At 59.0% G+C, this 15,919-nt stretch overlaps 4 protein-coding genes across 4 annotated transcripts; 2 read left to right on the forward strand and 2 right to left on the reverse strand.

The window, feature by feature from the left end:
- Positions 1 to 227: 227 nt before the first annotated feature.
- Positions 228 to 4,525, reverse strand: SCHCODRAFT_02717381 (uncharacterized protein; the record flags this gene model as incomplete). Its single annotated transcript, XM_003028574.3, has 12 exons — positions 228 to 717; positions 764 to 1,147; positions 1,200 to 1,948; positions 1,994 to 2,126; positions 2,173 to 2,361; positions 2,413 to 2,807; positions 2,857 to 3,005; positions 3,055 to 3,217; positions 3,267 to 3,460; positions 3,512 to 3,889; positions 3,939 to 4,148; positions 4,199 to 4,525. The coding sequence occupies 12 exons, from the start codon at positions 4,523 to 4,525 to the stop codon at positions 521 to 523; spliced, it is 3,468 nt and encodes a 1,155-aa protein (XP_003028620.2). The 3' UTR covers positions 228 to 520.
- A 1,198-nt stretch (positions 4,526 to 5,723) lies between these two features.
- On the forward strand, positions 5,724 to 9,352 carry SCHCODRAFT_02673024 (uncharacterized protein; the record flags this gene model as incomplete). Its single annotated transcript, XM_050346663.1, has 8 exons — positions 5,724 to 6,149; positions 6,201 to 6,429; positions 6,726 to 7,048; positions 7,103 to 7,536; positions 7,585 to 7,713; positions 7,765 to 7,877; positions 7,925 to 9,152; positions 9,211 to 9,352. The coding sequence occupies 8 exons, from the start codon at positions 5,724 to 5,726 to the stop codon at positions 9,350 to 9,352; spliced, it is 3,024 nt and encodes a 1,007-aa protein (XP_050197423.1).
- An 869-nt stretch (positions 9,353 to 10,221) lies between these two features.
- Positions 10,222 to 12,012, reverse strand: SCHCODRAFT_02693527 (uncharacterized protein; the record flags this gene model as incomplete). The annotated part of the gene is made up of 3 exons (XM_003027075.2): positions 10,222 to 10,850; positions 11,046 to 11,890; positions 11,993 to 12,012. The coding sequence occupies 3 exons, from the start codon at positions 12,010 to 12,012 to the stop codon at positions 10,222 to 10,224; spliced, it is 1,494 nt and encodes a 497-aa protein (XP_003027121.1).
- Positions 12,013 to 14,272: 2,260 nt separating this feature from the next.
- SCHCODRAFT_02693528 (uncharacterized protein) lies at positions 14,273 to 15,739 on the forward strand (the record flags this gene model as incomplete). Its single annotated transcript, XM_003027247.2, has 2 exons — positions 14,273 to 14,289; positions 15,175 to 15,739. 2 exons carry the CDS (start codon positions 14,273 to 14,275, stop codon positions 15,737 to 15,739), a joined length of 582 nt encoding a protein of 193 aa, XP_003027293.1.
- Between the last annotated feature and the right edge of the window lie 180 nt (positions 15,740 to 15,919).

Genomic DNA, 15,919 nt, shown 5'->3' on the forward strand with positions numbered 1-15,919 from the left:
GCACCAGCTGTCGGGCTGCGTGTACTCGGCAGCTACCGCATACGTCAACACGCCCACCAGACAACGCCCCTGCCCTGCGCTACTCGTGCACCTAGGCGCAGCGTCACACGAGCAAGTGCCGGGAGGTCGGGCCGCGCTCGCGCCGGTCCTCGCGCATTGCCTGGGATGTCGTTCGGGATGATACGTCGAGCAGCGCGCGAAGCCGTTGTAGCAACGTGCTGTACGTGCTTTGACGTGCGCGTAGCTCATCCCGACAAGGCAGGAGGCTTGCATGTATGCATACGGCGGCACAGACGTGCCGTGTATCATGGCATGCACGCGACAGAGGGTCTTTGGGTACGTTGACGCGTCCATGGCGGGAGCCGGCGGGGACGAGGATGTGGGTGTGTAGATGAGGGTGATGGGAAGAGTGCAGGATGGACACTGCAAAGGGCCGGTCGATCGGTCGTGGAGAGACCGGAGCAAATGCTGGACCGATGCGCTGTTGAGCGCGATGGTGGAAGACTCGGGGTCGTACAGTCTAAGAGCGTGGCCAACGGCGGCGGCGGCAGCGACGGAGGTGAAGAAAAAGGAAGTGAGCGTGATGCAGTCGACACGTAGCGCGACTGGTGATGGTGGAAGAGAGCAAGAAGGCTGACACGTCAAAACCCAGTTTAGGAGCATCACGTGGCAGATGTGGGTCCATCTTTATGTCCAAGCTATCCACTCGAAATTCTTCTAAGTCAAGGTCGTGTATAGTACTACTCAGGTACAAGGGGGCTACCGTCCTCTAAGTCATCCAGTTCATCTCGTTCTACACCATCCAAAGCATCTTCCAGATCTTGCCGTGCATCCTCGTCAGTCAGCTCCCCAACCTTGTCAAACAACAGCTCTAAAGCAAGTCTAGCAGCCTCCCTAGGCCGCTTCCACTTCGCCTCCAGGACGGTTGCCCGCTCGATGCAGACCATAGACTGCTCCAGCGCGTACGACCGAAGGCCATCCTTCACAAGCTCGTCGCAGGTCGTGCGCGCATGAGCACGCTGCTGCCACTGTTCGGCATCGTGATCTAGCGACGCGATCGTGCGACGCATCTCCTCTAGCAACAGCTGCGTCTCCTCGCGGTCTCGATCACGGCGAGCTTTCGACTTGAGAAACTCGACTCGAAGAGCTAACGAACAACGGGATCAATAGGACACGGATGTAGAGTAGGAAGCACTCACCCTCGTTCAGTTCAGCATCACCGGCACCCTGTCCGGAATCCATATACCATATCCACGAAAGACGCCGCGAGCCCTCGCCGGCGTTGACCACGCCGGCGAGAATGACACCGTCGGCAGCAGTCCAGTCAGTGTCAGCGGCAAGGGACCTTCCCGCAGCGCGTTGAGCTTTCTCCTCCGACGTTAGGGCTCGCTCATTCAACGCGCGTACATCTTCATCTTGCAGAACGCGCAACTGCCTCTCCCAGTCTCCAGGTCCTCGCAGATGCAGCAAACAGTTGCGAGCAAAGCGATAACGGACCTTCGAGGTATGTATCCGTTTGGCCAGCTTGTCGAATGCCTGGCGCGCCCGCGTCGCTGCACCGATTTGGCGTACGTTGGCCTGGCGATATTGATTCGTGGCCGTTCGTATGCGCAGGCCACGTCGAAGATCTTCCAAACACTCTTCTGCCTCTGCGGTGCGGAAAGCGATCTCGGTTTTGGCGACGTGAGGCGCGCAGGCTGCAGCACGCGCTGCATCCGTGAGTTCGGACGGCAAGAACAGACGTATATTTTCGATTGCTTCGGGGATCCTGTTGTACGTCGCAAGGTCGGCGCTCGAAAGATTGTCTTGAAGCGATGGCATGAACGTGCGCTGCCAAGCGCGTAGCTTGTCGACGGATTTGCGTAGAGCGACCCGCTTGTTGAATATGGCGAGCTGCTGCGTACTCGTCGGGTTGTTGATGGCTTTGACCTCGAGCGCAAGGAGGCGCCTGAGACGCATTAGCACGTGGCGACGTAGACAGCTCGACACTTACTGGGCATGCTGTACATCAATCCCGAGCTTGATGAAGGACGTCACAGTCATTTCTTGCGGGACAGGAGTGCCATCGGCGGTGTGCTGGGTTTCTTGTTGCCGAAGGGAGAGCTCGACATCTCTAAGGTTTCGCACTGAAGGGAATAAGCCATCGTCATCGCCCAATGCGTGCAGCCTCACCTTTCGTCGTGAACTCGTAAGGACACGGCACGCTCGTCCGGTCCTGTTGCCACTTCGACTCGGTTTCGAGCCATTCTTGCACGAGAGGGGCGTTGCGCTTCTCAACTCCGTCACGTAGCTGTTCAAACTCGTTGTAGGAATCCATGAAAGACACGACGGACTTGACGAGTCTCCGGGGCAACAATCGACCTATGGCAGCTTCAACATCACGTTAGATATGCACTCGAAGAAGTGACTTACCTAAGCTAACATCCATCTCATGGTTATGACAGCCACCGTGATCTTCGAGGGTGAGCTGCCGCGTACCAGGACCCATTGGCTTCGTCTGAGCGGCGGACTTGTTGAGGAGGAACCAGTTCTCCTCCACCGTCTCTCCGTGCGTCCGGCCGACACCCAGCCCAAAGTGGAATGAATAGAGCGCATGACAAGCCGCTCGATGTGCTGGCAAGTGGAAATTGGGGACGAAGTAGCGCAGTACCATGTCGGCAATGCGACCCTGGATGGTCGCCGGTAGGGTAGCAATGCGGTCCTTGAGCTTCTTGTCGAATACGCAGGCAACATCGTATGAATAAACGACGTTGGGTACTTCTTCGTGCGCGAGAGCGGAAGCGAGAACATATGTCATGTTGCAGAACCTGTCTAAGCCGTCAGAGCAGTCGAGCAGTACTAGAACTGGAAACGTACCGTTCGCCTTTCTGCAGATCGCCCATGCCATTCGGTAGGAACATATTGTGGCGCGAGCAGATCACGGCCGCGACCCCCGTTGCGCGCAAACCGCGCACACGTTTGGCATTCGCGAGGAAGATCGCGGCGAAGCCCGAGCACGTCGAGATCTGTGGAGCCCATCAGTGCGTTTACAAGTGAGCTCAACATCAAACTTACATCGCCCTCGCTCGCAAATGAGCTCACATACTTCAGGTAAGGTTCCCTCTTGACGAAGTAAGCCCAGCCATCTCCCAGCGGCGGATTTCGCGCCTCGCTCGAGCGGACTGCGTTGGCAAGGCGGAAGTTCGCATCTTGAGCGATGAACTTCTGATAAAGAAAGCTGTAATGCTATTAGCTGAACACCTCGCAGACTATCGGCGCGGGCATACCTCGTATCCGGGCCTGCTTCTTGCCAACCTCGAGGTAGGTTACGACCGGGCTCAGGGCATGCGGGACATCTGATAGCCAAGCCCCCTTGAGGAGTTGTACTCACGCCGTCGTCGACGTGGGCCCTCCCGAAGCGCCTGAGCATGACGACGTGCCGAAAATGATTGATCATGCTGGCGAATACCTGGCGCTTGCTCTGCGTCTTTGTTAGCGCTGGGTACATCTCATACGAAGGGGTCAGACGTACCTTGATGTGTATCGTGCCCGTGTTGTCAGTGAGGCGCTCGATCGCACGCCAAAATTCGTGTATAGAAATCTTGCTGCATGCGTTCAGCTTGTGGAATTGGCGTAAGCACGCGAGCGTGGCGCAAGTCTGAGGATTCTTGATGGTTCCCGGCCACCAGCCAACTCGCATGAGTTGTTGGCGGTGGTTCTCGGCGCTCTTGCCGCAGCCGCAGAATTGGACAGCTACAATATGCACGCCATTCGTGTCGATTATAGTGAAGTCGCTATGGCCACGGTCGGCTTGTATGCAGCATTCGCCGGGCGGATGGCCAAGCTGTACGACCTGCCCAAGACGCTTGAGGGACGAGCGGCGGAAACATTCGTGTTCGGGATTCCATTCCTTCGGATACAATTAGTTAATCGATCGAGGAGCAGCGCCAGCCACGTACCTCAAGCCAGTGAGTGGGCAATAGTGCATGCGCCTTCACGATGCAGTCGCGGCAGTACAGCCAATGCGCCATGCACTGATCTCGGCAGCGATAGAAGGCATCTTGCGAGTTGCAGCCAGAACAGCTCGTCCTAGAGCCCCGACCTTCATAGCGGAACGTTTCGTCGAGGTACTCCGACCGCACAGATTCCCAGTCCAATTCGGCATCGGCCTATAGTACCTGTGAGCAAGAAACGCACAATACAGCGATAGGCCACGTACCTGTTCTACGGTTGGTGCGGGTGGAATATCGTGCACGACTGGCTCAGCATCGCGGAAGAGCTCGAAGAACCGGTCGCCTTGCGTGAAGTCGAACTCGTCACCGGGTGTCCTTGTAGGAAGAGAGGACGATGAGGAAGAAGAGGTGGCGGCGGGAGCGTGGCGCGGCGCGGATATGTGAGTTGTCACTCGTTGGACGCGGCGCCCATCGGTCGATAGTTCGCTTTGCTTGGACGTGAAGGGCCGGTGACGGAAAAGAGTGTCTTCACTGGAGTCGATTTTGCGCCGCTTGTGGCTCTTGCGCTCGGTCGCGCCAGGGGCGCTGCTCATTCTGCGCGAGCAATGCGAAGGGGCACCGGGTCGAAGGCAAGTTGTATCTGCCGGTGGTTATAGCTTGTTCGGAGCGCGAAATCCGCGTTCGGACGTACTGTGAGCTCCTGAGGATACATTTGAAGCGTTTGGAGAACGTAAGCGGATGTCAGGGAGAACAAGCAAAAGCGCGATGTGAAGGCAGGACGTACGCCGTGGGCGGAAGCGAAGTCGGCTGTTGCCGAACGATGGTCACGAGTTCAACTGTCACGCTTCTTCGCATCTCCCGCCGTATCCTACGCCTGAGCTATCGATGCACTACTCGTTAGATCAGCACGTCTAGACAAACTGATATACTCTACTTTACTTCTTGATCTACGACGTTTCTTGTAGAGCCTTGCAGGCGTCTGCACTTGGGAAAGCTGTCAACAGCACACTGTACATATGTCCGTGTATCAAGCACATCCACGAGACTACGGGAGTCTCCACGCAAAACCGTAATGCAGAGCCAGGCGCTCTTTGATGTCAAGCCCCTCGCTCGAAGATAGCTCGCTTACCGGCTACTTACATATTTATACTTCGTGCTGCTGATAGCTGAACCTGGGCTTACCGTGCATTCCTACAGGACGTGCTGATTAGGCGTAATACGCTTGTGGTTCTGTCGTAGCGCTCCGAGACACGATTTGTAACGCTATCGGCTTGCATGACTCTGACGTGAATGAGCGCGCCAGTACGAGCAGGTGTCTCGTTAAACGGTCGCATCTGATTGCGATTTATGGCAATGAGCATCGCTAGCTCAGTCGGGCTCTTCAACGGGCCAAATATATTTCATGGCCACCTGACTTGATCATTGCTTTAGGCGAGGTATCTGTATCTCGAGAATGCTGCGTTTCTACGAATCTTCAGCAGGCTTAGCACACAACTCGATACAGCTCGGACCGCTGGCAGCTGTCGGTCGGACCGCGTCATATACATCAGTGTTCACATTGTAGAATCCATTCGATTACCACCAAAGTCAGTGATGAGGATATAGTATACAGGTACTGGGTATGCTATAGGGGCTCACCAGAGAAGTGAGAGATATTTTACTAGTCTATGGCCGTTGTACATATCGCTCGAAGTTCGATTTTCGGTGTTTGCCGAGACGGCGTGATCGGCCGGCCTGACGTCCGTCCGCGCCTCTGAGTCTCTCCTCACGCCTTCACGTCTGGCAGCCCCCATGCCCCTTGCGGCGCCGAGCACCTCTAGCAGGGCTCGGCAAACATCTCTAGCTTCTTCCTTACCTCCTACACCTGCCATTCGTCGACCCCAACACGGGAACCCTTACAGTGCACGTCTTTCCGACACCAGCACCCTTGAACCACCACGTCGGTCTCGGAGCATCCAATTTTTTCAAGCGACCTCGCCCCGCGTAGAGCCCCGACAGGGTTCGTCTTCGGCAAACCGGCAACAGCCTCTACCGAGAGGCTGGCGTCTGTCCAAGAACGGATACGTGCTGCGCCCGGGTGAGGTCGATTTTTTCGAGGAGGAGGATAGGAAGGAGCAGGAACGGAAGGAGCGGAGGGAAGCACAGCTGGTCCGCGTTGCAGAGGCGCGCGAGAGGCGGGCTTTGGCGCGGGATCCGACCGAAAGGTCTCGCCTATTGGTGTGTCTATATGCCTTGCTTGTGATCATCGCTAACTCGTCTTTTCGACAGGACGAGCGATATCCCATGCTGCCATTTGAAGGGACACAGTTCTGGGAGGCAGGGCTCGACGCTCACGAGCAGCAGGCTCGCTTAGCTCGTGCACGAGAGCGGTACTTCAACCTTGTAGTACGTTTGCGCTGCGATCCGCAGATGTACGAAGAACACCGTCACCACTTCAAACCAACAGAACGGCTTCTAGACCCTATTCATGACCATACTGAGCTGGAGAACCTACGCCGTACGTTGTTTACTCCTCGCGGCCCCGCCCCTCTCTCTCGCTTGGCACGTCTGCGCCAGGAACGCCGTTACTCCCCCATTTGACCTATATGATACATCCTTCCTATTTTGAACCTGAATGGACTCAGATTGATACTCTTTTGTTTTGATATCGCTTTGATCTTGCATTTCGTCTGAGAGAGGTCCCAAGGACCGCCTGTATGCATGGTGGCAACTGTTTATTTGGTCGTGTTGTTGCACGGCAAGATGCGGCAGTTATTTGGCGCTCACCTCTCTTGTTACGCAGTCATCTTCTAGCGCGGCTCAAGTGCCCGTCCATCGCTTCTATGGCGCCGGCGTCGTGGGTGTGTGGCAACAAGTTCGTCTACATCGACCACCACCGCGCAGAATTCGAAGCCGCGACGTCTGACCGAGCCAGACGCCTGGTCTATCGCACTGTCGCGCGAGGATTGCTCTGCCTCGCTGGCAATAATCCTTTCGAATTCGACTTCAGGAAGCAGGATATCGAGAACGGCGAGGAAGAGCCGACGCAGGCGGATGTCGATGCACTCGTCACCACGAGGGGCTTGACCGCGGACGAGTGCGGAAAACGGGCAACAGTCATCACCGGGCTGGCTTCTGTACGTGGTTCTGCCTTCTCGCTACTGTCCTAGCTCCTAACGCGTCTCTCATAGGACATCAGTGCTTACTACCGACGGAAAGCAAAGCAACATAATCGAACGGTGTCAATTGACCTTCAGGCCGTCGCGCTCGCCCAAGTTGCCGGCAAGACGAAGATCACTGTCTCTACCCGCACATCCCAATACTACTCGACTCTATGCTACACGGAGCGTATCAAGAAGACTTTCGAGGAGCGCTTCCAGGCGGAGATGCAGTCCTGGCAGGCGAAGAAGGAGGCAGCCGGGTCAGCGGGAGCCCCTTTCTCCGAGGACAAGCCGACAACCATGGGTGTCCGTAACCGCGTTACGAACGAGTTTTGGGCAAAGGAGCCCCCCGAGTACAAGGCTATGGTGGAGAAGATGCACGCGGAGGAGTTGGACAGGCAACGGCGAGCGGCTCGCGAGCTGATTAACCCCAACGCGCCGTCGACGCCTGAAGAGCTCCAGAGGTACGTTCCTGACCTTTTAGCCGTGTTCACCAGCTCAACGCGCGACAGGTTATACGATTCGGCTGCCCTTTACCTTCAACCGTTCGCTGACGCTGCGGCGGGGTCGTTCAAGGGTATTGCGGCGATCATGATATGTGCCCCGATGCCCGAAGACGGAGGAGATCTTGGAGTTTTTAGGTGCGTGAATAGCCTTACAGATCGCACGAGTCGCTGACCGAAGATGGACAGCGTCCATGCCAATCCGGCGGATTCCCTCACGAAAGCCAAGTGGCCGCAGCTCTTTAAAGAGAAGTTTCGTCAAGTGGAGAAGGGGATGCTGGAGTACGGACAGCATGTATTCAGTGAGTTGCTTGTCCTCCAGTCCAGTCATGCTCTAACACTCAGGCAGGCAAGAAGACACGCATGTCGCGAGCACTTCCCTCGATGTTGACGGGCCCTCTCGAGGCCGAAAACGAGGATCATTCAACACCCGATGAGCAGGACGACAATCCCCCCAGCGTGGACGACCTCTTCGACGACCACTTCTACGACCATGTTAACGATGACGAAACCTCCGGATACGACGCGAACGAAGTTAACGACGAGCAGGGTCAGCACGAACCTGGACAACATGAGCACGAGCAAGAGCAAGAGGACAGCAACGTCGAGGTCGTTCGCGAGGGGGACAACAACTCCTTCGCCCACGTCGACGACAGCCTTGAGCGCGAGCACGACATGATGCGCATGATCCATGAACAGGACAACACCAATGACTTCAATAATGCGCCACGTCCAATGACCCCTACCCTCGAGGACGAGCCTCTGTTCCTCCACGCGTCATCGCCGGCTCAGCCTTCTCGTGCATCATCCGTCGTCTCCAAATCTGCGTCGCGCGCTATCCAGGCGCCAGCTTGTCAGCAGAACCTGCCGCGAATGGATGAGCCGCATGCGCCATCGCAGGCGCTGCCTCCGCCGGCGAGCGCTTCTCTGCAGCCGGTGCTGCGTACGGCCGCTACGCCCACGGCAATCGGCTCCCATCCGAACGTTCCTCCCATCATCCACGACATATGGAAGCTGAACGCGATGCCGGCGTGGTCTGAGCACGTACGCCTGGCTGTCACAGCTTGTAGGCGCGGACAGTCTTGGGCAACGGCTTTCGGAGATGCCGTCAAGTCGTACGTCGAGTTTGAGGAGGCGCATGGCTTTCCAGCGAAGGACGCGGGCCGCAAGGTCATCAGTGACAAGAAGACACGCCCGCCGCAGTATGCTGCTTGGCTCAAGATTGCCCGCCCCTACGATCGCCCAATGCTCATCAAGGACATCGACGAGTACACTCAGCAGTGGTGGGGCTGGCTGGCGGCACACCTTCCCGAAGGGCTCCGCAACCAGAACAGCTACTTGCTCGACCTGTCGCGCGTAGATCTCGCCGACGCGACGACCTGGAATGGACTGGACAAGGCCTGCGGAAAGGACGGTGTCCTGCAGATTGTGCTCTCGCTTCTCTGGTGGGGCGATGCGGTACACGGTCACGGCACCTACACTACCACCCAGCGCGATAATTGGGAAGCTGCATGCGTCGAACTGAGCGGCATTCTCAATGCTATGGCCGGTGTAACTCGGAGGTCCCAGACTGGCAGGTTCGTCATATTCTCATGCCCTTTTAGCCTTGTTTCCGTACTGATATCTATGCTATAGCAAGAGGATGTCATCGGGCGATGCTCCTCCGCCCCCGCCTGCTAAGAAGCGCAAGCAGCAGGAGTCGAAGGCTGCGACGCCATCTCACGTTAGCCGCGCCTCAACTTCCACCTCTTCGTCCTCTCGCCGCCGCCGCCGCTGATATAGCTATGATCCTTTCGCATATTCCGCACTGGAAGGCTGGTATTTCTCCCTTTACGACCGCAATGCTCTCACGAACGACGCTCTCTCGCTATCCTGATGTCACTGACGAACTTCAACTTCTCGTTGTCCTTGTACCTTCATTCTTTCATCTGGACTTCGTGTTACCTTACTTTACAGCTTATATACACCCTTATTATATATCACCCATAGTACAATATATCCCTCGACTTACCCTCGTGAATACACATCTTGAACTGCGGAGATTTGAACTTGTGGGTCCGAGTGTATTGTGCATGACTGTTTGTACGAGTTTTGATGTGGCGTTACGACTTGAGCCAAACACACCTCGCAACTCTGTCTTCCACCACCACCACCTCGATCGTCCCACCATTGGTGCCGCCCATCGCGAATGCTTTTCCGGCACTTCAAGCGCTCAATATCCCGGGCCCTGAACTTTCTCACTACATCGAGCATCCAATAACGCGCTTTCACAATGATCAACGGCGGCTCTCATTTCGCCTGCATCGCACGCGCGCCCACCGCACCTCATCTCGCACTGCTCGCGATCGACAACTACAACACCGCCAGCGCATTCCCTATCACACCAGCCGCACCGCGCTCACCACACGCTCCTGGCTTCCTCACCCACGTCATCGGCACCTACATTCTCATCTCTACACCCTTGCCCTCGTCGGCCTCCACCTCGTCAGTTGGCACGCTACGTGATTCTCCACGTGCGCGCCGATTGACACGCTGCGCATGTGCCACGCGCTGCTCTTCGATGGGTAGTGCAAGTCGCTCGCGTGGTTGGGTGTGGATGGCAGTCACCTGCCGCGGCTGTCCAGGGCCCACATTCGGGCTCCCTGACTACCTCCGGCCCAGCGAGAGCGCGATGTAGTGCAGCGTGGCAGCAGGCGAGCCCGCGATGGCTCGCAAGCGGGGCTGAGTTTCCCAATGGACACGTGCGGGGTACCCATGCAAGCCGGGAAGGATGAGCGTCGGCGAGCCTGCGGCTGCACGTGCAACTGCGAGGAGGGCGAGTGCGATGAGCCAGCCACAATCGTGTGCGGGGCGAAGGCGGGGCGACGCAGCGGGAGGAGCGTGGGAAGAGGCGGGAACGGGAGGCGAGGGATCGCAGGTGCACGTGCGAGCGCGATGGATGGTGCGAGCCCGACGCGCTAGGTAGTGGGGCAAGCCGTGTGCGTGGCGAGATGGCTGGGCGATGCTACACGACGCGGCGGGAAGGGCGGGGCGACGCGGCGGGGCAATGCGGCGGGAGGGCGGGGCGACGCGGCGGGAGGGCGGGGCGACGCGGCGGGAGGAGCGTGGGAAGTTTCGGGAGGCGGGCTGCACGTGCGCGCGCGCGTCGGAGGGCGGGACGACGACGACGACGACGACGACGACGACGACAGTGCACGCGCTGCTGGCGACGACGACGGGGACCACGGCGATGGCCAAGGATGCAGGAGGGTACGGCACTGTCCGAGTAGCTGTAGCTATAGTAGTTTTCTCAGTCAGTTGTTGCATCAGTTGATGCAACAAAGGCCTGAGAGCTCAGGCCTATGAGTTCAGGCCTTTGATGCATCAGTTTCCCCTGAGAGCTCAAGGGGCTGTTGCAACAGAGGTCTTGTTAGTGGTGGGAACCTCGACAAGCGTACGAGGTTCCTGTATATTCAGCGGGGTTTATATACGTAAACTAAGAGCGATAAGTCCGAAAAGCACAAAATGACTCGTCGCATCGGGCGAGCGGCCGAACTGCAACCTCAACAGATACCCGACTGTCGCACGCGTGCGGATGCCATGCGGCTCGATGGTGGGAGCCCAGACATAGAACCGACGCCACCCAGACTTCGCATTCTGGTCGATTGGCACATCTACTTCGAGGATGGGTGCGTCTAGCGCGAGCGGCTTGCGCTTCTTGAGGTCCTCGAGGTACGGCGCAAGGGCTGCTTTAGCAGGCTCTTCGAGATGCGCACGCTCCTTCGGGACCCGGCGAACAGACGTGTCCTGGCCTTGGTCCTCGGGAATGAGGTTGTCGAAGCGGTGAAGAAACTCGTTGAGGCACTGATATTCATCCTCTTTCTTCCTCCAGAGCCGCTTCTCTGTCACGACCATGCCGTCCCGATCGGTGCGGATGATGCGAAAGTACTCGGCGTTGATGAAGAGGAAGAATGAGAAGGTGCGGTTCTGGCGACAGTGCATCCGCTCGATGTAGGTCAGGACCTGGCCGACCGCGTCGCTCTCCTTGTCGGTGAGCTTTGGTTCGAAGGCGCCAACAGCAGCGTCATCGTCAAAGATGTCAAGCTCCAACTTGTCCTCGATACCCAACAAAGCCTCGTCAAGGCGCGTGCGACAGCCGTCCAGATCGACATAGCTCCCGAGACTGCCAGAGTACACGAGACCATCTGGCTTTACCCTGTCTACCCTGTCGGGATGAGCAGAAGTGTCGACGAGGAAGTGTCGCTTGAGCACCACTAACAAGACCTCTGTTGCAACAGCCCCTTGAGCTCTCAGGGGAAACTGATGCATCAAAAGCCTGAACTCATAAGCCTGAGCTCTCAGGCCTTTGTTGCATCAACTGATGCAACAACTGACTGAGAAAACTACTATAGCTACAGCTACTCGGACAGTGCCGTACCCTCCTGCATCCTCGGCCATCGCCGTGGTCCCCGTCGTCGTCGCCAGCCAGCTGATGCTGTAAATAGGTTTCAAAACCAACCCGACAACTTGCGTAATTCGGTTTGAAATCTACGCGACGTGATCACGGGCCCGGCAAAAGCCGAGCTCGCCCGCCCTCTGCGCCAGCCGCCGGCCCCGGGCGATGCCCTTATAGGGCACCGACGCCGTGATGCGCGCCGCGCGTGCGTCGGGCGGCTCGCGTGACACGCGTCACCCCGCGGATGCGTCACGCGCGCCCCGCTCCGCGCGTCGGGGGCGCGCCGCGTGCTGCCGCGACGCCTCGTATCGCGCGCGGGATGCTTGTAGATGAATAGAATATGTGCCTAATGTGTATATATGCACGAAAAGGAGGCGGGGAGGGGGGGGGGAAGCCAGTGAAAACACGAAAACAGCGCGGGCGAAAATTTTCGCCCGCGATCGATGCGCTCCTGGTGCTCGCAGAGCGCGCGGGAACGCGTCGAGAAGGGGGGGAGGGTAGGGAGGCATCCCCCCGAGCTACGGGCGCCCATTCGTGTCGAGGGACGCGTCCGCGGCGGCACGTAGCAAGCTAGGGGGAGGCGGGCGGATGGGCACTGCCAGACGCGTGGTTGAGCCATCGAGGGCGGCAGACCCGACGTATGGCGCATGCTAATACGCCTAGCGTGGGTTCTTGCTGCAGGAGGGTGTGGGAGGGGGGCTAGTGCGACCGCGGGGTGGGGTGCATGGGAAGCCTTGGGGCGTGGGCGCTGAGTACGCAACCGCGCGTGGACGGGCATTGACGCTGCCCCCCACTGCTTTAGGACTACGACTGGGACGCATTACGCGCCTGTCGCGACCTGACAGCGCCCGCGGAAGACGGCCGAGGGCGTGAAGAGAGGGGAGTGAGAACGCAATGCGCTGTTGCGCAGTGTCGTCCTCCCTCCCCTCATTCCTCAAATAGTAGCAGACATCAGTAACGGAGAGCAATGGGGGGCACGTTCACGCACCATTTCTCCCCCTCCCCGTGATCCTGGGTCATCCTGCTGTCATGCCGCGTGCGATATCCCTGAGAACGAAATTCTTTGTTGATGTGAATGAGCGCGAGGTGCGTGGAAAGGAGGAAGCAGGAGGGGGGTGGGTTCAAAGAAGGGGGAGCGCGCTGGTGGTGGTGGTGGTGGTGATCAAGGGGAACACGAGCAACAACCACGCGTCGTGCTGTTCTTCGGGACCGCAAGCCTTGTTCCTCGGGACCGCCCGGCATCTGTCCCTTTTCAGCAGTGTCACAGCCTGCCGTGAGGGGATTTGAGCTCAATAAAGTATATAGAGGCTATAGTATACTATACATGGCTGTACTCAGAGAGTATGACAGGATGGAGACCATGATCAAACCCTCAGATTGCTGGATCTCGTCGAGAGCGCTCAGCTGCAATGCTTTTAGTATAGAGAAGCATCAAATCCTCGAAATTATCAGATGCATACATGGAAACGTAAAGGAGACATCCCCCTCCGCAATGCAGTTAATTCGAGGCAAATCCGATACGATCTGAGCGAGGGACAGCGAGGAAAGGGCGCGGGCAAGCACGATCGAGGACGGAATATACAGTATGTCGAGAGTCTGACTCGTGAACTCAAGTTTGAATGTTTGCCGGCCTCTGTTTGTTCCCAAACCTTCAAGATCTATTCTGGCATAAATCTAGTAATATAATGGGGGTTTATCACGCTCTCAGAGGACCCCCGGCGTGAACCCGAGGCTGTCGAGCTCGACGATGATGAAGCACGGGCATCGGACCGAGCGTCCGGCCCGCTCATCCGGCGCGTCTGGCTGCTCCTCGTTGTGTCTCCAACCACCACCACGTCGTCTCCTTCGTCGCCCCTGCCGCATCAGGACACCCCTCCCCACTCCCTCTCTTCCTTTCATCTCGAATATCAGCGTTCTCCGCTGGATGCGACGACAGCACCGCCCAAGACAACGAAAGGCGCCAGATAACGCTGGCCGCCCCGGCGTGAGTGGAGGGGGACCGCAGGTGCGTGCATACGCCCCGCTCATCGTTAAGAAACTAACATTACATTGTAATGGCGTATGGGGAGGCGCGAGAACAGGCGCGCGACCGCGACGACGGGGAGAATGGCGCAGCCATTACCACCTCCCCACTTTTCTCCCCCCTCCCCGCCATCCCCCCCCCCTCAGACCGCCTTTGAGGGCGCAGGGGACTCGCCTGGGGCGTACTATGCGCCCTAGGAAGTCTTGGTGGCTTTCTTAGCCGCTACCACCCCCACCTGCATGCCCGACGCGTGCAGGTGGGTAGCCTACTGCATCCTCCTCCCCCTACACCCCGGTCGCGTAGAATCGCCCTCGTGGCGACTTTACGCGCAACTGGCGATGCCTTTCGCGCCACCGAGACTTGCTCTCAGTGTGCCGTGTCTGAGCACGGCCGCGATTGGCTAGGCCGACCATGCGGAGCCGCTGCCAGCGGCTTGGGCAACCCCCTCGACGCGCTCCCCAGCCGTGCGCTGCCCTCTATCTCGAGAGAGAGAGAGCACGCAGCGTGCCCCACCACCCCCTCGCTCTGCATCTGCCCCTCGCGAAGACGCAGAAGCGGCACAATTGCGTAGCCATGCGCCACCCTCCTTCCCCCTCTCCCTCGCCTGCTACGTGCCGCCGCGGACGCGTCCCTCGACGCGAATGGGCGCCCGTAGCTCGGGGGGATGCCTCCCTACCCTCCCCCACCTTCTCGACGCGTTCCCGCGCGCTCTGCGAGCACCAGGAGCGCATCGATCGCGGGCGAAAATTTTCGCCCGCGCTGTTTTCGTGTTTTCACTGGCTTCCCCCCCCCCTCCCCGCCTCCTTTTCGTGCATATATACACATTAGGCACATATTCTATTCATCTACAAGCATCCCGCGCGCGATACGAGGCGTCGCGGCAGCACGCGGCGCGCCCCCGACGCGCGGAGCGGGGCGCGCGTGACGCATCCGCGGGGTGACGCGTGTCACGCGAGCCGCCCGACGCACGCGCGGCGCGCATCACGGCGTCGGTGCCCTATAAGGGCATCGCCCGGGGCCGGCGGCTGGCGCAGAGGGCGGGCGAGCTCGGCTTTTGCCGGGCCCGTGATCACGTCGCGTAGATTTCAAACCGAATTACGCAAGTTGTCGGGTTGGTTTTGAAACCAATCTACTGCACAAGGTGCGCCAGCAGCGCGTGCACCGTCGTCGTCGTCGTCGTCGTCGTCGTCGTCGTCCCGCCCTCCGACGCGCGCGCGCACGTGCAGCCCGCCTCCCGAAACTTCCCACGCTCCTCCCGCCGCGTCGCCCCGCCCTCCCGCCGCGTCGCCCCGCCCTCCCGCCGCATTGCCCCGCCGCGTCGCCCCGCCCTTCCCGCCGCGTCGTGTAGCATCGCCCAGCCATCTCGCCACGCACACGGCTTGCCCCACTACCTAGCGCGTCGGGCTCGCACCATCCATCGCGCTCGCACGTGCACCTGCGATCCCTCGCCTCCCGTTCCCGCCTCTTCCCACGCTCCTCCCGCTGCGTCGCCCCGCCTTCGCCCCGCACACGATTGTGGCTGGCTCATCGCACTCGCCCTCCTCGCAGTTGCACGTGCAGCCGCAGGCTCGCCGACGCTCATCCTTCCCGGCTTGCATGGGTACCCCGCACGTGTCCATTGGGAAACTCAGCCCCGCTTGCGAGCCATCGCGGGCTCGCCTGCTGCCACGCTGCACTACATCGCGCTCTCGCTGGGCCGGAGGTAGTCAGGGAGCCCGAATGTGGGCCCTGGACAGCCGCGGCAGGTGACTGCCATCCACACCCAACCACGCGAGCGACTTGCACTACCCATCGAAGAGCAGCGCGTGGCACATGCGCAGCGTGTCAATCGGCGCGCACGTGGAGAATCACGTAGCGTGCCAACTGACGAGGTGGAGGCCGACGAG

This window comes from Schizophyllum commune, assembly GCF_000143185.2.
Source record: "Schizophyllum commune H4-8 unplaced genomic scaffold SCHCOscaffold_14, whole genome shotgun sequence".
In the NCBI taxonomy this organism is placed as follows: domain Eukaryota; kingdom Fungi; phylum Basidiomycota; class Agaricomycetes; order Agaricales; family Schizophyllaceae; genus Schizophyllum; species Schizophyllum commune.